Genomic DNA, 22,921 nt, shown 5'->3' on the forward strand with positions numbered 1-22,921 from the left:
TATTGTAGATTTCTGTTTCCTTTGCATTTAGAAACCTTCAGATTAGGCCAAATCCCTGCTATATCTCAAAGAAGAACTATGCCAGTTCTGCAAAAATCCCAGTGAGAAATGGCTTTGTCATGGAAAAATTGCAGTTAAATTGCAGTAGTCAAATCTAAGAATGTCTTTATAACAATTTTCTGTAGGTTTCAGTGAGAAGTTTTATATAAATGATTTTAAAAATGCATGTTTTTCATGTTTGAAACCAAAAGAAATGTAACTAAGTTTAAATTTTAGGACAGGAAAACCCTCTTTTCACTGGAAAATTATGGGGTAATGAAAAAATAAAGTTGGATTTTCCTGTTCACCCACAAAACAATTAAAAAAAAAATCTAAGTATCTTCACATAGAAAATTTGACTATAGCTTCAGAATTGAAAGATTGAAAGCACATTAAGAATTGAGGGAGTGAAAGCAGCAAGCACAAAAAAGGGCATTTTTAATATTGCTACCAAAACTTTTCAGGCCAGCAAACTGGGATGGAACAGCAGTGGGGTAAACAGAGATCCCTAGAGGACTTGGACTGTCTTCCCTCTGCTGCTTGTGAAGTGTTTTACCATTTATGAGTGACCTTTCCCAAGGAGAGCATCTCTGCAGCCAGACCCAGACAGGGCAGCAGCAGAGACAGAGCTTGCTGACACCATGAAGTGGAAAAATTAAATGCAAAACAGACTGGTTACACAACACCTGGCAAGAGAATTAATGCAGAACATAAAAAAGCCCCACCAGAAATATATTTTTTCATGTACAGATTCCTTGTTTCACCACCCAACCCAAAGGGGTCTCTGGTAGGGAGCAGCATAGCTCCATTGACAGTCCCCAGCTTAGAAACTGAATTGAGGAAACTTAGCAAGAAAAGCAATTTGGAAGAATGGCCTTGTAAGAAATTCTCTTGTGAACTTCTTTTGCACATAAAAAGATATAATTTAATCCATATATTTCAGGCAAAAGCAGATGACCTTTATTGGCAATGACACCCAAAGCTATTAAAACCAAAAGAAAAGTAGGAATTCATCTCTCCTTTGTATTTTTAGCAGCATGGGCAATGGAAATCAAATAAAATTTTAAATGTGGCAACAAAATATTTGTGGGCAAAATGCATCTATATGTATAAACAGTAACAAGCATAAAATTAAAACTATTCTTATTTTTGTTGACAGCCCATATTGCTTTCTGAACTGCTACTCAGTAAATGATTCAATACTTGGCTTTCAAACACTGCAGGCAATTTTTCCCCCTTGAACTGAAATTTAAAATCAGGATATAGAGGTTTTGTATCCCATCATTTTTGTTTAGAATACAAACTCACTTCTGCAGTGGAGTTGCTTCTGCATATGAAAACTGAAAAAGCCGTATTTATTAAATTTTAAATTTTAATTAAGGAACATGCTCAGAAATTAACATATCTACTCCAAGTTGTTTATGTAAGGTAGTCAAATTTTTGAGCATAACTGAGCAGCACTTTTAGGTAAGCTCAATCTGAGTTAACAGCAAAATCACTGCCTTGGAGGCGATGGGACAAGTAGACAAGGCATAGAATGCTGATGGTCCTCAGCCCACAGGAGTGCAAATGCCCAGTCAGGTGCCACAGGAAGGCTCAAAAGGGAATTAGGAATGAAAAATTAGATCATAAAAACAAAGCTCAGAAAAAGTACACATTTCACTAACCTACTCCAGTGTCTGAGCATGCATGGGTTGTGTTGCCCAGAAGGATGTCAGGCAAAAAAACCCAACCCCCAACTTGTTAAATGCTCTTGGTTGCACAGGACTGACAGTGGATGCAGTAAGTCAGAATAACACCCTCAGTGTCCCAGAAGGTGCTGCACTTTGTGCTATGCAGCAGTTTCATATGGAATACGTCTAACGTGAAACATTACCTCAGTTTCTCATAACTCTGCTTATTTAAAACCCTCCTGGGCATTAATTCCAGAGGGGAAGATACAGTAAATCTTAATGCTTCCTCCCTTGCCTCTCAGTGAGGATAAAACTAGGCGGTCAGACAACAGGACACCACTAATGATGTCCTCTCTAAAATGGAAAGAGGCTGTCAAAAAAGCAAACTGCCCTATTAAATTAAGCCAGACATCCTTATCAACTCCAGAGTGTGCAATCCAGGCTTCATGTGTTATTCATCCCGACTCCCAGATTTCACTGTGCCTAAAACCTGCCAAAGTGAAGACACTCTGCCTAAAATGCAGAGAAGCAAAGCCTAGAAGTGTACACAGGGTACCATTTCATAACATAGTGTTTAATTAGCAAACATAGATCCTTCTGAGACATACCATTTGCACCCTGCATTACAGCCCCCTCATTATAAAGAGGGAAGCCTCCCTAGACCTGTATTTCAGAATTTGAAATACCTGACCTTATTGAGAGTATATTTTTTACTGGCACTAACTCCTTCTTGAAAGCAAATCTGCCTAGGATGTCCCATTGGATACACCTTGGCCACAGTGCATGATACTTGCTGCCAGTCATAGGAGCCCTTATCTCCTCTGTCCTATTTTGTGAAAGCACTGCCACCTTGAACTTTATTTCTGCAGCTGGGAAGTTGCAACATGGGAGAAATTGTTCTGAGTTTCCCTTATTCTCTGGCTGGTTTGTATTTTTTTATTGGGAAAAAAAAGAAGAAAACCTCTCAGGCTTGGTACCTCAGCACAGTCATTTGGTACCTGTTTCAGTGAGCAGTTCTCCCTGACATAAAGCTGATCTTTCCTGAAACCCTTCACAGAGACTGGGCATCTCTCAGAGCTGCAAAATGCCAACATTAGCTCCTGCTCTGGCTTTTGACAGTGTTTTCAGAAGTTTGAGGTCAAAAGACAGGTTTCAGAGACTGGAGCATGAGGCTACTGTGTTCCTCTGAGGCAGCATTCACAAGACTATGCGGGACCAAGCATGGGATGCCAGGAGATGCTGGAAACTTGCACAAGAGCTTGTGGTGATGGAGCAAAATGCCAGGGATCATCTGTGAGTTTGCCCAGCCTTCAGAAGCCCTGTGAAATCTTTCAAAGCTGGCAGAAGTCACAGGAGGGAGATTGCAGCATCTTGTAAACACTCTGGAGGGTGAAACCAGTGCAGCAAACAAGCAGCTCTCAGCCATTAATTGCCCCAGAAGGGCAGCCAGTAATTTGTTAGAATTTATGTAAAACTTTGTTACAGTTGTCCATGCCATATAGAAGGTATGCTATATAGAAGGTATTATCTGAAATTAAGATGATGGGGTAGCAACCAAAAGTCCTTGAACACATGTCAGGAAAAACAATAGTATTAAGAATGCAGAAAAAGGACTGAAAACTTGCAGAACAAAGAGGCAAGAAACAACACAGAAGGAAAGGGGGTTTAACACAGCAAAGACAATCTAAGTGATTTCTTCCTGCTGCAAATCCCTTTTCAGACTCAAACACAGACATCAGTGCTTTTCTATCCATGTTCCCTGAATAAATTTGTATGGAGCCAGCACAGTGGAAAACTCCCTTGCACACTGCTGCAGGTCCCAGGTGTGAGTTCCCTGGAAAGTGTGCCAGTATTACCCCAGCCAGCCCTGCAGCACCTGGAGCCAGCAGCAGAGCTCCTGTCCCAGCACTCTCTGGGCAGATGACAACACCTGAGACTCCCTCAAACATGGCTGTTCTCCAAAGACTTTTTCAGGGAGTATGCAAAAAAGGTGCAGGTTTTTCTGCAACTAAGTTGACTTAGTTGGCTTGCAGGATCAACAGCTAGCTACACCCTGCAGAGAGCTAGTAAACCCTAGTAATGCACAAACCAGAGAAGTCTTTGAAAATGAAAGAACCACCACCAAAGATAATTTAAAGAAATAAAGAAAAAACTGAAACAAGCTTTCCTGGGACAAAACTTGGAAGCAGTCTCTCTAGAAGTGTTCTTTGCATTAAGTGGCAGAATCTGTCAAAACAGAGTGCAGACAGAGGTGGAGCCAGAGGGGAAGAGGTGACAGTGTCATGATACGCTGCTGTCTCCTTCTATTACCTCCCACTAGCAGAAAACAAACCTGAAAAGGCCCAACTTTTCCTTCTCAACTGAATCACAGACATGCAAACACTGAGCCACAGCCTCCACAGCCTGCCCTCTGTGTCCAGGCTGCCTCTGAACAGCACAGCAAGGGGCATGCTGGTGCTGCAGGTCTGAACGTGGTTTGCCACTTGCATAATCAGGAACAAACACACGGAAAAGCTCAAATATCCCACAAGAGAATCCTCTTTGATTACAAAGCAAGAGACCATTACAAAATGGTGTCAATATGGAACATCTAAATGATTTACACAAAAGTCATTTGGGAAATAAAACAATCCATTAAGGATTAGCAGTGCAATGTTAATGTGATACAACAGGACAAAAATAAGCATCTGAACACATAACAAAGTTAGGTCCTGACAGATAAACACAGGAAAGGACAACCCATATTTTCAATTTGCCATAAATATCTAGGCATTATAGAAGAGTTGAAACACAGAACTATTTCCAGGGTCAGTAAAGTCTTGAAATATCTATTTAAGACATAAAGTGGTAACTGTCTGAGAGAAGATGCTTAATTGTTGCAAATCAGCGTAACTTTAGTACAAAATCAACAGAAATATGTTAAATTATAGCAGCTGGGGACAGCATCTGAAAATGTGGAGCTCCTAGTTTGTGGTGCAGTTATTTGAAAACAATTCTGCAAGAGAAGTTGGAAGAAACAGGACTGCATTTTACTATCTAATTTAAATTCAGGTGGTTCTAACAGTGAGAATGTAACAACAGAAAGCTGAGAGAACAAACTTTTGGCAATGGCATCTGACAACAGCAAAGGAGCTGCATTCTTGTCTTGCACAAAAAGCAATAGGAATGATTAAGCTTTAAAACACACACAAGCACACACAAGAACACACATAATCATCCAAGAGCCCAGAACTCTGTCAGGATCACAAATGTGTAAGGCAAATAAATATATTTAAAAGATTCTGATACCACATGAGGAAACATTCAACGTTAGGTTAAAACATTTCTGAAAGAGAGAGGATTTCCTTTCTCCAGCCAGTTGCAATGTTTCATTTTCCCAGAGCAATGGAAGTGAAGGAGGCGGTGAGGTAGCACACACACGGTAGTGACTTAGCAGATGTAAGCAAACCTCTCAACTCAGAAACTGGATTTTGCCCTTAGGAACACCACTTGCAGGAAATCCTCCTGCCTTTTACTGGGAAGGGCATTGGAAAAAGTCAGTGTTGCAAACAGAACATTGCAGTCATAGCAACAAGCAATTCAACAGTTAAAACTTTTCAACGGACAAGACAGTATTTTACTTCTGGTTTTATAATTTCAAGGTCAACAACTCATCATGAGCACTTGACCTGTCTAGCTGGTCATCAGTGACTCCAAAATAATCTCCTGTTAAAGCTTCAACCAAGGAAACCTCCTCACTCAAATAAAAAATACAAGCATGTGTATACAGGGAGATCACTTCAAAAATTACACCTTTGTTCTCCTTTTCTGGAAATTAGTATAGAAGGATGGAGAAACACCCAAGATGATTAAATCAAGCACTAGCCTTTTACTAGTAATTAGCATGCTATAAAATGCTACAACCAGGTACACAAAGGCATTGAAATTGACATTTAAAACACCTAAAAAAGCTCTTAGACCTTGCGATGGTATCTGTAAGTAGTGCCCAAACAGCACAGCAAAGCCAGTGGAAAGTCTCCTTGACCCTTTCCATTTCAATAAGGACATTTTTTGAAAAAATTTTTATATTTCTATCAGTAAAAACCCATTTGAAAACCAAATCTGAAGGCTAAAAATAGGACAAAATGTGCTGCACGGTTGATGAAATTTAGCCCTGTTAATTAGCCAGCTTCATTTCAGTCAGTAAGAATCTAATACTACCCTAATAAATGTATCAGTTTTTTGCAAAGTATCATGCATGAACACAATTGAAATAGTGCCTTTTTAAACTTTTAATGGCATCAAATTTAATATCTGCAAGAGAAACCACTGTTTTCTCAAAGCAGCAGAAGAAAGTAAAGAATTGGAGATGTTTAGAAGGTAATGCCTGAAGCGTAAGAAAAATGGAAAACTTTTGATCTCTCCTAAGTATACCAAATAACATCCACATGAATTTTAATGCTCAACAAAGGTGCTAACTTTAATGAATCAACTTAGGTAGATAGTTAATCATACAAAGCCTTCATTATCCTTTCCTCTTTCTTAACCATTTTTGTACTTATTTACTGCAGTGAAAAAGCTGAATTTGAAGGAATAGCTAGCACAGACTCTTGGAGAGCTTCAAGGGCTATGCTGCCTTCGTTGCCTCTTCAGATAACTTAATTGCAGTGCAACCCCACAAATCATGAGTGCAGGCTTCACCAACTGACCCTACAACCTGGGTGTGGACTCAACGTTGCTAGCAGCACATACCGAGAAGCTCCACAAATGACAGTGAAGGACAGAGCATGAAACAGACAGAAAAATGTGTTTACATGTTCAGGACGGGCAGGGACCTTTTCTAATCCCTGGTTATTCAGGTTATGTTGGATAAGTAGGACTAATATTCCATGGAGTTTTTGTGCCAGATGACTGACAGTTACTCAGCATTATGGGGTTTTTTTAAGCCTCACTGGTCACTGTTGTTCTCTATATATTTTTTTTTTATTTGAAATACTTTTTTAATTTCTTTCCTTATAAATCACAATGAGCGGAACTGGGAAAATACCTTCTCTCTTTCAACTTCTTACAGATTTTGGGATGTCCTTTGACCTGCCTGCTTGGATACTGCACAATCACAGCCTGACCTGCACTCCAGGATTTACCAAGAGGTTTTTAAGCTCAGATGGGGCTGGCTGGAAATCTTACCAAGTATGTCCCTTAAAAACATGTTTGTTACTGGAGGAGGATACTGTGCAAGTGTAAACATGAAGAAAAGCATGGAAGCAAAATCCATTTAAGCTAAGGATTACTAGTAGAAGGGGATTGGTGACCAGCCTACAGGGAAATGTCTGGTGATTGAGAGGTCATGCAGCATTCTGGTTATTAGGCCTCATACACAAGGCAAACCAAAGAGGTGTGCAACAAGGGGGACCTGGTAAAACATGGGGGATGTTGAAAGACTGTTGGGGATATTTGATAGGAAAAAGGAAAAACAACTTCTACATAACACAAACAGGACACTTGAAAGGCCACAGAAATATCCCATACTTACTTTTATCTTCCTGGTTTTCTTCTGCTGCTTTGCCTTCCTCCTCCTCCTCCTCCTCCACCTCCTTCTGCTGTGCTTCTTCGTGGTGGTCGGCAGCGCCGACCGAGAGGCTCTGGCAGCAGTGGTTGAAGCCGCTGTCCCGGGGCAGGGTGAAGCTTCGGGGCTTTCCCCCGTTGCCGTTCAGCGCCTGCATCCGCTCGCCCTCCACCAGGGGGAAGGGGCCATAGTGGTCTTGCAGGTGGCACTTCTGGGTGGGCAAGGTGGACTGCCGCCGGTGCTCGGGGGACACCACGGCCACCTCGGAGAACACCGAGTCCTCCAGGGGCAGCGTCTGCAGGTAGTGCAGTCCCGAGCTGGTGAGCGGCGTCTCGATGAGGTCCTGCCAGGAGCGGCGTTGGCTCGCCGTCTTGCGCACCGGGGACTCGGTGGCGCTGCCGGCCACCTCCGGGCGGAACTCCTCGTGCGACGACTGCGACTGCGACGTCTCCGTGGACGACAGGCGGCTGTGCTTGGGCTCCACGTAGGGGCTTGTGCAGCTCATCTGCAACGGCAGCAAGGAGCAGCCTTCAAATCAATGCACTCCGAGAGATGCTCCTAATAATAACCTGTCGCTTCTCCTTATCAGCCATGGCTCGCAACCTTACCTAATTAACCTGTCCTGATCCTAATTTTAACGCATACCCATATCTGTATGTCACAACAGTAGGTCAAATACTGATAGTTATTCATAGTAAGTATCTTTACTATGTCACTTAATCTATAAAATAAGCCATGAAAATTTGCAGAAAACTTTGCAAAATATGGCACTATGGAAGACATAGTAGAGATGTACCCGATTCATTCAAAACCTTAAAACTGCTATCCAAATGCCTGTCATCCTACTTTGCTTTTCTTTGGAATCATGCTTGCAGTGCTTCAGTACTGTCACTCAAAGGTCTATAATTTTGTGAGATAAAGTACTGCCTTCAAATTACACATCATGAATGCTCTTTTCCCCCTGTATTTCCCCATTGTTCATTCCAAAAACCATATCCAAGTAAGATGCATTAGTTAACACTAAGTATGCAGAGATGAAAGTTAAGAGTTTCCAGTGGAGAATAAGTTAGAGGTCTATAATATAGTTTTATGTCAACAACTGGTTCAAGCAAAATAATCCTCCTTTTTTCTAATTTATATTTCTCTATAAGAGAAACCTACTTTTTCACAATAAGAGAACACCTGGTACTGCTGTTTGCAATACAAGACAGAACATTTTTCTGCTGGCATTTCTCTGGAAATTCAAGTGTAATTTGTTACTGTAATGCTTCATAGAACAACTGCTGGAGCCTTAGAGAAGAGTCTGTCTTGTTCCTGATATAATAACATTTTCTCACAAAGTTGATAAGAGAGTGGTCAGGGATTGCATGGATGACTAGCTGTCCATCATGAATGAAGAACAAGAAGACTTCTGTAATTTAATCTATTTTGTACAGCAAGTGGGATTATAAATCCCTGTTCTCTACAAACCAGTGGAAACAGCAAAGGTGGCCATTGAAGTCTGCAATGTGTGTTTCTTAACCAATGCCTTCAGTCAAGCACTGACTAAAAAACCTCATGGCCGAGCTCCATCCTGGGTGCATGATTGTGCCCATGGGTAGGAGAGCAGGCAGGGGTGGCCCTCTGGGCACACATTCCCTTGCCAGGGCCAGCTGCAGGGGTGGCCCTCTGGGCACACACTCCCTTGCCAGGGCCAGCTGCAGGGGTGGCCCTCTGGGCACACATTCCCTTGCCAGGGCCAGCTGCAGGTGACTCACCGAGGGCGGCCGTGGGTAGGTGTCGTACGGGGGCGGGGGGCTGTCCTGCTTCGGCGTCGATGGAGTGTCAGCCTCCTCCTTGTCACTCTCACTCCAGTAATCTACGGGTCACACAAGGATCAGGTCAGAAACTGCCAGCACTTTTTGATGCAGTTTTGTATCAGAGATGTGCTTTCACAAAAGCAACATGAAATTCCTCCTTTGGTATTGTTGGCAATGAAATACTGATGCTGATGCTGTCAGTCTTAGCTGCTGTAACTTGGAATTGTCTTAATCTGAAGAGGAAAAATCTAAACATTATGGGGTATAAGAAACCTAATGTCCCATTACAGAACTATTGGACAGCAATGTGAAAATGACCACAAATTTAACTCTTGTGCTTACCTTATAAATGCAACAGGCATACAGAATACTCTTAATACGTGTATCAGACTTTCAAATATTTATACAGCCATAAAAATAATTATGATTGGATATTTACTGGCTGAAAAATCCTGCAATAGTTTTTGAACTGAAATTATTAAAAACATTGTTTTGCTAAAGTCTTGTTGACTGCAAATAACACCAACAAATGTATTTAACCAACTGGAAAATCAAACAGGTAGGAGTTATTGCACCCATGAATAATCAGTGCTATTTTTCTACCCTTTTTTTCCATTATTTTCTGCCAGACATGTTTTTCAGTTCAATTTCTAATAACAAACAGTGGTATTTAAGGCAAGACTTTATATCATACATCTACTTCATAAACAGCTGCTGCCCTGTTGCTCATGTAAGAACATAAAAGTGATATGGTAAGGAAAAATATGACAATGACATTTAAGAACAGAATTCAAAAAGAAGGATGAGAAAGTATAAAGGACATAGATTTTGTGGGTTAAGTTTAAGGTTTAATTAAAACATTTCATTTTTTCAGGAAATCAAGTCATAGCCAAGCTTATTTCAAAGGGGAAGAATATACTACATGGGAATTCATTATGTTACAAATATTTTTGAAGTAGAAGGGCGTCTAACTAAAAGGACACTGAACCTTAATATTTCCTGCAAAAAAAACCCCTAGTTAACTGCTGACTCAGTTCAAGACAGACAACTCTTAACATTTTTGCACACTGTAAGACTTATGCAAACATTTCTGCTGTCACTTTGTTTCTGACTGCATCACCTCCCAGGATTTGGGTAAATCATTGTGTGACAGGACACTATAGCTCAGACTGCTCACAGATTATCCACTGGCAATTTTCACTTCACCTCAAGTGTTCAACAAAGTGCATCATTACTACTCTCTCTTTGATAAATAAGGAGAAAAAGACTGATTGCTGCTTCACAAATAATCTAAACTAAAAATCTGAGCTGGCACCACATGTAATCTTGTCTTGAATGATTTTCTCTCACGATTACTGTATTGTATGATCAGTGATCTACCATATTTAATCTTATTAAGACTTAAAGCATAAACTTACCTTTAAATGACATCACCTTGAACAGGAGTCTCTACGGTTTTGTATTTTTTTAGATTTCAGTATTGGTGGGGACAGCCTTATTTATCTATTCAATTTTTTCCACACAATAGCAATTCTGTTTTTACTCTAAGCTTTTTCATTTGATTCCTGCAAGCTTACAGCTGAGACATTCTCTTTAAACAGTATAATAAATAAGTTGCATAAATAAAGCTTTTATGACTACAAAATAAAAAATAATCCTAACAGTTATGTCTCTAGACATCTGCAAATAATTATTTTCTGGTAAATGAACGACTAAACCAATGAAAACTCTTTTTCTAAATAAATCCTACTTTTAAGAAAACTTATTTCCAGTGACCTAAAACATTTGAAAATATTGACATGTAGGCATGTTTGTTCCTATTGCAGCAAAGCCTAATGGTGTGCTGTGTGGTGAGAGACCTGTCAGAACTGCATTGCTCACTGACATTTCTGCAGACTTGGAGCTCAACTGTTTATTCTGAAAGCAAAATTTAGCAGCCTCAGTGCAGGTTCCAATTTTGGCTAAAAATACGAAGGTGTTCTTCCTGTCAAATCCACATACAAGAGAACACCGTGGGATGATGCTTTTGCACACCTTATCTCAGACAGGGAATTCTGTGGGCAGCCTATAGCTTGTCTTGAAAATTTCTGCAGTAACAGAGGTCAATTTTCAGATAAAATGTATGGAAATGGTCTCCCACCAATTTTTAAAAATGCTCTCCTTTTAGCAACTGACTCATTAGAGTCCATGTAAAACATGTATGATGCTATGAAACAGCTGCTGTATCTCTCTCTGTAGATTTGTCCAATTCAGTGATGGACAAGCTCTATGCATCAGGCATATCGTGAAAGTTTTCTCAATGACTAACAGACAGAATATATTATATATAAACCAACACTGATCTGCCATTTCCTGAATAAATATACTCTATTTATATAAACTAGGGATTTTTTCCCTCAGATTTATGTGACTGGAAAGTATATAACTTCTCCATCCAAGGAAGTCCCTTGATGTATTGCTAACATGCATTGTATTTCACATGAAAAGTTGAAGGTATTTTTATAAAACTGTTCTGTACAGAATGTAACATTTTATTCAGCAGTACACCCACAATTCGATGATTCGTGCATCTCTGAAGCTCTTGAAATATATTTATGAACTTTAGATTCAGAACCATTCAACTCTTAATTGAGACAGATTTGACAACTCCTGTTGAATTGTTTCAGAGGTATTATAAAGCTTTGCTGCAAAAGGCTGAACCACATAGAAAGAAAAGAGCTTTTGTCAAATCAAATATGCAGATGACAATTGGTACAGTCACTGAATATAGAAAATTCTAGCTTCACAGTTTCTATAAGGGCAAAAATGCTTGAAGTGATAGAGAGGTTTTACTTTGCTAACTTTGCTAATTAGGGACAATACTGAGCTGTGTAACAGCCCTTGTGCTGGGAGCCAAGGAAAATCACCAGAGGCATTAAAACAGTGTATGGCAGTGAGGGGACAATGTGATTCTGCCTCCCACACTAAACACAACTAAGCAACACAAAGAGGATACAGTTCTACCTACCTGCCTGCAACAAATCAACATGAGTGAATGGTGTTAGTGTAACAAAGAACTCTGTCAGTGCCTAGGATATAATTTGCATAGTCAGTGGGGATTCACTGATTATCTTCAATAGGGAGACATTTTAATAATAAGCTACATGAGGCCTGAATGCACATCATCTCACGTCTATCTGGATCATCTGCTATTTTATTACACAGTGATTTCTTAGTAGCAAAAATATTTCTGCATGTCCATCTGGACTTTGAAAGGTGTATAATGTGTAATTGTGCACTTGGACACCATTAGCATAACATACACCTTCTCACTTACTGCCCCACATGGCATTGTAATTCTGGTGCCAACCTGCTGTCAATAAAAATTGTAATTTGGCTTTGAATGCCAAAACAGAGGATTTCCTCGAAGACTCTGAGATCCAGAATTTGTTCACAGCCTCTTCAAGCAGTGACAACAGATGGTACACAGGTTCTTTCTAACAGGTTACAGTAGTGCTGCTTAGGAAATATGGTTCCCAAACTGATTTCCAGGTCTGGTAAGGCACTGAGAACATGACTGAAGAAGAGTGATCATGGTGCTGCTATCCTGGGCTGTGGGAATCCAGAGGGCCTGGTGGCAAAAATGACATGCCAAAACCCAAAATCTTTCTGATGAAGGCTTCAGAGCCACAGAATTAAACTGAGATTTTGACTGAGTGGGAAGCAGGCAGACAGGCGTCTGGATAAGCTCTGGATCATCACAACCACTGCAATTTTCTGGTGCCTGCTGCTTGGTACATATGTTGAAAAGAGCATGAATTCAAAAGCTATCTGCTTGCCAAAGCAGATACTTAGATAGGAACCCTTCTGTGCATCCATGTCACTGGCAATTCCAAGAAACAGCCTCCACAACACAATTGGACTGACCCTTTCTTTTTTTCTGTCTGCAATTACAACTTCTACTGCAACAGTTCAAAGAAAATCAACACATTATTTTATATATGCTGGTTTTTTTACCCATTAAATATTAGGCATAAAAAATTAAACATGTAAAATGTTGTAAGCCTACAACTCAAAGTGAAATGCCAACAGGGCTGTAGCAATACACTGCAATACAGTAAAACCAGTAGGAATCACAAAATTTAAGTGGCCTTAAAATTAAAGTCCTTAGAGTAAATCCAATTAACTCAACAGGCTTTAGAAAAATGGTTTTGTTCCCAAGATCAATTTCATGCACTCCTGCCCTCTGTGAATTCAAACACAAATGCAATGTTTCAAATATTTCTTTTAGCCTCCAGATTCTTAAGTTTCTTCTGATAAGGGACACAGATTCCTTGGTACCATACAGTAGAGCTTACTGGCAGTACATCTGCTTTTTTAGCTATCTTTTGCAGTCTTCTCAGGAATAATCTCAGAAGTGTCTGCAGATCAGAGTCTGAAGGAATTAGTCAGAACTCCTGTCAGAGAAGGAATTCTCTAAAGCAATAACAGCAATACCCATATGTGATTTGCTTTCAGATGATGAGAATCAGGCCTGATACACAGCAGGGAAAAGAGAACAGATGAACTTGTGATAAGAGCTGACAGAAGAAAACAAAATAACAACACATTACCTTGCTCTTGTTTGATTCTCTCTCTTTCTGCATAGCCAGCAGCAAGCATGTTAATTCTGTTGAGCCATCTGAAATAATATTAAAAAAAAACAGTGATACCCATCCAGCCTCTTAATTTTTGCATGCATTTCTAGTAAAAAACAAACCTAGAAGCATCTGAAGGAGATTAAGGACAATGTTATTTTTCATATCAGACAGCTGTTCTCTTTGATATTTTTATTCAGGGAGTCTCCAAAGATCTATGATTTTGCTGTTGAACAAACTGCTTTCACAGCAAGGATTTTGTTTCAAACGGAAAACCATGTATGATGTCAAACATCTGTAAAATAAAGGACTTAGAGATAATCAAAGAGTTGTTAAGTCTGCTGCTCACAGATATGCCATCACACAAATACTCCTGCTGTTTTGATTTCCTAAGAACAAATACCACTTTTCAGAGATTGAAGCAATATATTAAGGCCTAAATTGGCAACTTAGCAGAGGAACAAAGCAGAAAATGGCAGTAAAAAGAAAAGGTTTGCTCCCAAACAGACATTGTGGTTTAATTATGCCATTATGTTTTAGAGCTTACCTACAGTGCCATGTACAAAGAAAGGAGGCATATCAGAATTCACTTTTGTGTTTGTGTCACAGAAATGCAGGGAGAAAGATAGTTGCTTCAATGCCATTCACATCTAAGGTTTTAATCCCAATTTAGCTTTGAAAAAGTGCTTCCATAAACTGCACAAATTAAAAAAACAACCCCAAACAAAACTATACAAGAAATCCCAACACCCAAACACAAAAAAACTCCCCAAAACCCAAAAAAAACCAATCCAAAAAATGAGCTATTGCTGCTCTCTTCTAGTAGGGCCATCATTGCCAAGCATACACTGAACTGTCTGTAGCAGGGCAGTTTCAACCTGTGCTCTTCCCCCATGGGGCTCTCAGTGTATTCATCAGCCAAATGCTTACACTGAATCAGGTCCTTCATCAACGAGGCTTTAAACCACCACGGCAATCTCCCGTGTTGTCCAGTCCATGGTAAACCTGGAATTACTTGCTCCAGTCATCCCATAGCCAGAATTTGACAGGCCTGGTTTGCCAACCTACTGGTTTGCAATTTAACTGCTAGGGTATACAGAAAGACAACGGCAGTCAGGTTTGGGTTTTCTTCAGGAATGGGAAACCCCCATGTCAGAAACCTGTGCCTGATGGGTTTTGTTTGCATACTGCATGCAGAGAAGCAGGATGTTTGTCTCAGCAGAGGACATACCTTTGTAATGTCTCCTGCATGCCTGCCTTCGAGACATTGCAATGCAGAGCAAGCATCAAATCATAAAATGCAGTTGCTCTCCTAGAAATTAACTCCTGTCATCATGGAGGCAGAGAACTACAGAATGCTTTAGGCTGGAAGGACCTTAACAATCTTCTAGTTACAAATCCCCCTGGCATGGGGGAAGGGACACTTTCCAGTGACTGCCACTGTCTTAGCACAAATAGTGACCACATTTTTGACCTGTCTACCATATTAATCATCCATAAATCATTGTACATTGGGAAGAAAGCTAGGGATTTGCACCTAAAATGATTGCAGAATACTTCATGTTACCACACAATCAAAATTTCTGCCAGAAGAATAGGGAAGCTGAAGAGGACACTCAGAATGAGTTGTAATTGTTAGGAAGTACCATACAGTTGTAAAAACAAGCAGCACGCAGGAAGAGAATTCCAACAAACCTCATCTCAGACAATGATGTTATACCTTCAAAGCCAAAAGAAAAGCCATATTTTAGGCTCACATTTTTGCTATGTGAAGAACTCCTTTGGGGAATAAAGCTCAGCTGCCAGCTGAACCAGCTCTGCCAGCTCAAATCAGAGGCACAGAGGTAGGGACTTCACCCAGACCAACAAAGGCCACACACTTGTCTGTGCCCAAAGGGTAAAGCAGCACAAGATGACAAGCATCTGCTCTGTCAAATGGCATGGCAGACAGTGAGGATGGTGCTTTGCTTGCCTCTCACCTTTTCAGGGTTTCACATTCCCAGCTCAACCCCCAGTTTACCATCCTCACCTGCACTGCCAGCAGGGAGCAGCCACCTATGAGCCCCACTGGGTAGGGCTGCTGACCACAAAGCATTAGACAATGGAGCCATAAAGGTTCTCCTGTCCTTCATTCTGTCCTAAACATGAGACAGCATTTCCTGGTAAGTTTCCTTATGATTGAGGTAAACAGTTAAATTAATGAACACTCAACTGTCAGACAGTTGATGCTGCTTACAGAGATGACAGAAGACTGTTTCCAGGAAAGCATTATTTCCTGAAAAATAAAATCTAATGAGAGCCCAGGAAATGTGTAGCAATTCTCTGACTCCTGAGAGAGAGAGCAGACTGACTTCACCTCTAATGAATTTCTGCAGGTCATGATCTATGCTGAGGTGTGCACTGTGACCTACAGAGCCTGTGGGGTGAACCAGAAGGTGGCTGTAACCCCTGATGAGGTTGCACACTGTGAACAACCACAGCTTTTGAGCAGTTTGCCAGTCTGGAAACTAACAGAATGGTATTGACTTCTTCTGCATAGTTTCTGATATGTGGCTGCTAAAGCCTTTTCAGATAGGGTTAGGGAATTAGTATTATTTTAATAAAGCATGACCAGAGCTCTGGTTTGTTCAAGTTAGACTTGTATGAGAGTTCCAACACACTGGACTTGTATCAAAGAGGAAACACACTGATCTCCTGCAGAATGGAAGAGGAGTAATACATGCCTGGGTTACAATGCACTGGGGACAAAAGTTCCAATCATACAGCTACAGAAATGTTTCTTAATATGCATATTAACAGATACAAAGCCCTAGGCCATGGGAGACTTCTATCTTTCTTCCCTTCAGTGTGTTTGTCCTGGTAGGCACTGTAACCTTTGGAGGGCAAAAGGCCAAGAACATATTGTTTCTTTACAGCAAATGCAGCTTCAATTTTCTTGTGAGAATTCTAAAGTCTGTTTTCTAGGTATGACAATACAGTGTCACTGGTAACTGCAGCAGTCATTCAGGTTTCCTTTTTTTTTTCTTTTTAAGAACAGCACATTCATTTCTTGTCCGTATTTAATTAAAACAGTTTTATGACACATAGAACAGGATTAAAACCCCCTGACTTTCTGGAGACCTGCAATTTATGTAAGGAAGGATGCACAGTACTCTCACTCTCACAGACTAGTAGGAAACGTTTCTCTATCTTATCTCACATTCAAGTAGATGCAATAAATTTAGTCAGACCAGAGTGTCAAATTCTCCTTAATCATAAACCTCAAGGCTATAGGATGAACTTGCTGTATGGGAATTTGGATACCTTAGAGTGTCCATGAATACCTGAATGCAGTTTAACCAGAATGAAGAGAATAACAACGAATTTCCAAGCAACATGTTTCCATGACCATACATTTACACTAGAAAGAAGTACTTTACATCTATAAGTGATATTCTGTCCTCTTTTCACATGGAAAAAGCATGCTAACAGGTACAAAGAACATTTTGCTGTTGTGACCATATGGACTAATGGGACTTCAGGAGCCCCAACAACAAAATTCAGTGATTACAGCTCTCCAGACTCCTTACCAGCACCATGGTGTGGCACAGTCAGAAAAGTAGTAAGAAAATTTGAATAGTGACAGAATAACCTGAGATTAAAATACCCATTTTATGTGAGTAGATATACACAAACAAAAACTTCATAGCTGGCAAACATTTTTTAATACAAACAACTGAATCATTTTATACAAGGGATGAAGGAATTGAATGATTTTGAATTTTCAGTCATTCCATATATTAGCAGTTTTCTACTGTTGTTTCTTCTGCTTCAAGTATAAACAAAACTGAAATGACTGCCTGATACATAAATAGAATTTATGTTAGAAATTTGACAAAATAAAGAACATAAAATGATCAAAAGAGAACTAATTTAACTTCATAATTTCATTCCATATTTTACTTCATCTAGGCTTCAAAATACTTTTAGACAGGAAGTATTTTATTATCCTTGCATCTGAAAGACTATTTTTCAGTAAATTTTTTCCCATCTATTGAGTTAACTGAATATTTGTGAAAGTGAAATAATTTTTCTAAAACATTAAACAAAGAGAAAAAATAAAATTCTTTGGTGAGACTGATGGCAACTCAAATATAAGAATTTCAAGTAATTCCACAGACCCTGACAGAGTTTAAATTTACATGTTTATAACTCAGATCTAAACTTTGTCAAGCTCATTCTAAAGGAATTAATATGCACTAGTTTCAAAATATGGTAAAAAGAATATTTATGGTGAGAAAATAAAAATATTGTAATTCCTGGGTTTTACACTGTGCAATATATTTTAAAAATATTGCTGCACATTTGCTGCTGCTTTCTGATTACTGAAAAAATATATAAATTTCTATGCTCAAAAAGAAGGTGCCTTGTCATACTGAGTGAGGAGCTGCTGACAGAAATGATTCAGCTACTGCTGTGGTTCAGGGTATGTTGAATACAGACCAAGCCATTATTCTGTTTGCTGCACAACAAACTACTTTTTGAGTGACTGGCTGGACAGAATTATCTAGGAAAGGCAAGTCTAAAATTTCACAAACCAATTAAAAGGTTTTAAGTTTTCTAACTGTGAAGAGACTTTTGAAGTGAGCCTCAGTCATGCACAAACTTCTGAAAAAATGTTGACAGATATTTCTAAAGGAAAGCAGGCACAGTGGAGTATCAGCATGCCTTTCCACCCAAATATTATCAGCAATGAACTGGCAGTATCCTGAAGGTGCTCTGCCAGGTAGTGGAATCTAGTACACACAGGAGAGCTTAAACCATGATTACAGGACTTGCTAAGTTTTATTGATTCAGTTTTTCTCCTTTTTCCTCTGTTTTGAAAACAGCTCTGGTCAGTGAGGATATCAACAGACTAAGATAGAACAATTCTCAGGTTGCAATAATAGATTTTTGTTTGTGTTGTCTGTCATTTGATGAAAATGGCATATTATTTTGAACTGAGTTAATTTCTGTTGATATTGTGAAAATAAATGAAAGAAACCCCCTAATATTTGAATAAACATGGGATTCACGGTCTAATTTACCATTCAAATGAATTAAGAGGAATTGTGTTTATTTTGTGCTGAAGTTTCAATAATTTTTCTGAAAAATTGCACAAGTAGCCAAGAACAGATACAGTAAAATTTAGTACTCAAAGAGCTAAGACTTAAGTCCTTGTTCTTTTTGAAATGCTGAAATTTTCCCTATCAAATCCAATACAACCAAAGTTTCACTTCAAAATTCATGGAAGTGGAGAGAATCTGCAAAATTCATTGTAACTTCCACTCCTTTTTCAAGACTGGCATAAGAAAACAGTGACTTTTTTAAATCTTTCTCCAACTTCTTACTCCCTTCAGGACAAGAAACAGAAGGACTCCCAGAGGAAGCATCCATGTTTGGGAGTATGTAAGGAAGCAGAGTTGGAGATACCTCACCTTTGCAGGTGCCACACACAACCAAAAACAGAAACCTGAAATTCTGAAATTGTGTTTGGATGTTGTTTCACACACTGTATTTATTTCTTTTTAGAAACATGGAATCAAGTTTCTAAAGATTTCAAACCTTTGTGTCAAAAAAGAGGTAATATTTTTGAATTAAATAATTAACATATGAAGCCAGTCAGAAACAACGTTTCTCTGCACCTATTTTCTCAGCAACTAAACCTATCTTTTTATACTAACAAGTAATTTGTTATACCTATGTTATTAGTAGCTTCAAGAAAATTCACATTTAAGGAGTGGGTTCTTGAACTTTGCTAGATTTCCTTACCTGTTCATATCATCTAGATGTTCAGCAGCAAAATAAAAACTTTTGATCTTAGGATGGCAGGCTTTGAATGCACTGTGGAGGAAAAACACAATTAAAGAAAAGTAATGGCACAACTCTTTTTTTTTTTTTTTTCTGAAATGTAAGATCACATGGTCACCAAGGAATGAGATGAGTTCATATTTCTGCATGCCCCCAAACAGTATATGAACATACAACTTTTAGGATTGTGCCAGGTGTCACCAAGCGAAGTGCTCTTCAACTACCCTTCTAAATAATCCTTGGTTCATATGTGCATAAATAATTGTTCAACCATCACCTGCAGTGTACTGTTAAGGATAGAATTTTATGCATTGGGTAATTTTGCTGATACACATATAGCTATCAATTTTTTTCTGAACAGAAAACTGACTAAACAATTAATTCAATACAACAGTAAAATTTTCAGTCCTTGTGATTTCTCATATCCCAATGACTTTGACATTACCTTTAGCTCTAATGATTGCATTTCAAGCAGGAAATTGTGATGTGCTGATTGACTTCTGAAAAGCTGTCATAAATCAACAGTGTCTTCATGAGGTCATCCTAAGCAATGGGCAATTACATCTCATCTTTCCTTTCCACCAAAGTAATCAACATGACTAGGCTGAGAGAATTACTGCATTTCATACATAATGTGAAATAAATTACTAGAAAGAGTCTTTTAACTATGTTGGATTAAGATTTATGGTGAAGTACCTGAAGATCCAGCAAATGCATTTGAAATAATGAATAATTTACAGTAAAGAAGAATAATTTTGAGAATAATCTGAAGGTGTCTCTTAAAAACAAAAAATGTAATAGTCCTAAAGAAAATAAGGAAAACTGCAAACATGATACATGATGAGCATCATCACCATTTTTCTGAGACATAATGGATTTTATACATATACACATACACATATATAATGTAATATAATAATTCTCACTCTCTAATCAATTGAGTCTCAGAAAAAAATGGTGCTTATCATGCTTGCAATTTTCAGTATACATGTATGTGTGCACACAGATGTACACATATCAGTGTTTTAGAAATCAGGCAAATGAAATTGGTAACAGGAAAGTTACTTCTAGAGAAGATAACATAACACAGAGACTAAACAGATTCCTCTATCACATGACAGCAAACACTATTATGCAAGTCAAAGCAGATATACAGTGACATCTGCCAGTTTAGAAAGACATCATCAAGTCACTGAGACCTAAAACTGGACTTCTTAAAACTGTTACAGCATCTGTCATCTGGATTCTTAGAGGGTTTTTCCCTTCATGTGCCACCCAAGCAAAGAATCTTAATAACCACATTTTATGTGCTGCTGTTCAACAGACATTAAATCAAGTAAAACCAAACCAAACAATTTCAGCAGGGTGCAATTCTGAAAAATGAGTTGACTTTATGCTGCTGCATCACCAAAAAAGAAACAATGTGGCCCAAGGACACAGAACAACAAACTCAAGCTAATGTATCTTTTTTTTTTTTTTCACAGTTTTTATCTTCTGCCCTTTGAGACCACCTTGAAGTGTAGAGCTCATCCTAAAGAGAGATATAGATCAACTGATACAAGGTTGGTGCTCTCTGTAGAACTAGAGGAAGTACAACTATATCATTTTGCATTTAAAAATTATGTTTTGGACGAATTTCAGCAATTCCAGTCTCATTTAAAAATGTACAAATCATTAGAAGGCAAGGCAAAAAAATTTTGAACAATAATGGCTCTAAAAATATCCTTGTGGGAGCATGCACCTGTCACATTGCTACACATGCTTGAACTTATCTAAATAATAAATGGATTTGTGCAATAGCACAAACCTGGACAGCTGCATAAACAGGTAAGAAGAAATGTTCTTTTAAGACCTTTAGGTCATATAACAAAAATACAACAAATCACTGTCATCCTCTTTTTTTTACTCTGACCCAGGACTGAAATAATGTCTCAGCAAACTTTGAGATGATGCTAATGGATTTGGAGTTACATTAAATATTGATGCCTGGCCATGAACTTGGGGACTTTCTTATTTGGATGGTCTCTGTATTATGCTTAAAGCTGTTTATTGAGTATAAAGAACACAAAGACTCTCCAACCCTCAACAAACAAATAAAGAAAATAGCAACCCCAAACAGAAAAGAAAAAAAGGAAAGCAGAACTAGGAAAATAAAGCGACAGCAGCAGCCAAGCAGCCTTGTTGCTCATAATTAATTTTGGTCTAGTCAAGCACTGTGGTTCATGATGAAGTGAAAAAATAGCCTTCTTTGGGCAAGATGGCATTCCAAACAGAAAAAAATAAATTGCTTTTTCATATGAGCTTATTCTGTGATACAACCTCTTGACAATTGTAACAAAGTCCATTATTTCTCTGTTTTAAAGGAAAACCTTGTCTTATGTTTACAGTTCATTTATTGTATCATCACATTATTTTTAAGCATGCTTACTATTTCTTGCGGCATTCACTGGCTCTGTCAATTTTAAATTCTGGTAGACTGATGAATCCTTCTGCTTTTTCATCCTGCAAAGATAGTTCCACATATTACTGTAGCTAAAGTGTAATGAAAAAAAACCCCAGCCTGTTGAAAACTTGCAAATACTTTCACTTGCCTGCTTCTTACAAAAGGAATACTTATGTCTGCTCTACCCCGGCAAACTTCTCACAGAAGTCACTGGGACTTCTGCTGAAGTAGAAAGACAGACCCCTTGGTGAAAAATACAGTTTTAAATACCCAGTTTTCTGAAACAATTTCACAGCTGAATCAACATTTGAAAATATACAAAATCACCAAATGTATTCAGTCAATTAGTTATTGCAATTAGTTAATTTTTGGGGAAAATGGACTAATTAGTAAGGAGAAATGCAGCCTGGTGGAAGAAACAGAGAAAAAAAGCAATTTCAATGGGTGTTATCATTTTATGTATCACAGCTATGAGGCATGAAATCTCTTCAGCTACTTTTATCTCTCTACAACATTCAGCATATATCTGACCTTCCTCCCCTCTCCTCTGAAGATTTTACAGAGTTTATTTTACCAGCTATGCAATCTCCCTTGACTTTTCACAGTTTGAAAGCATTATTTATATTAAGCTACTCTTACATCAATAACACAGACCTGGTTATTTAACTGCCCATAACTTTGCATGCAAAATTAACACAGGATCATAGAAATGAAACTGGAAAACACACAAATGTATGTGAAGAAATATACATCTTTTCCTAAGAGTTTAAATGGTTATTTACACCACATATGCAGTCCATATGATTATATGCCTTCCTCAAAATAATTAAGAGGCACAAATCAGCATATAAAACTAAAGCTGGAGTCATTATGTGGAAGGTACAGGGTTGTTGGTTCTGCATTAGCAGGTATTTTAAAATCAAAAAGACACTGTTTAAAATAATCTTGCTATTTCTTTTTTGAATGGTTGCCTAGAG

At 38.6% G+C, this 22,921-nt stretch overlaps 1 protein-coding gene across 8 annotated transcripts in view; it reads right to left on the minus strand.

Moving 5' to 3' along the window:
• The window catches only part of CNKSR2 (connector enhancer of kinase suppressor of Ras 2), a 207,141-nt gene that overhangs the window by 33,686 nt on the left and 150,534 nt on the right, over positions 1-22,921 (minus strand). For all 8 annotated transcript variants that reach the window (XM_074534619.1, XM_074534618.1, XM_026791812.2 and 5 more), the window contains 5 exons: positions 21,930-22,003; positions 19,463-19,534; positions 13,649-13,716; positions 9,015-9,115; positions 7,225-7,762 (listed from right to left, as the gene is read on the minus strand). In XM_074534619.1, coding sequence (XP_074390720.1) covers positions 7,225-7,762; positions 9,015-9,115; positions 13,649-13,716; positions 19,463-19,534; positions 21,930-22,003 — 853 coding nt within the window. The remainder of the gene's footprint in view (positions 1-7,224; positions 7,763-9,014; positions 9,116-13,648; positions 13,717-19,462; positions 19,535-21,929; positions 22,004-22,921) is intronic.

Source organism: Zonotrichia albicollis, chromosome 2 (genome assembly GCF_047830755.1).
Source record: "Zonotrichia albicollis isolate bZonAlb1 chromosome 2, bZonAlb1.hap1, whole genome shotgun sequence".
In the NCBI taxonomy this organism is placed as follows: Eukaryota; Metazoa; Chordata; class Aves; order Passeriformes; family Passerellidae; genus Zonotrichia; species Zonotrichia albicollis.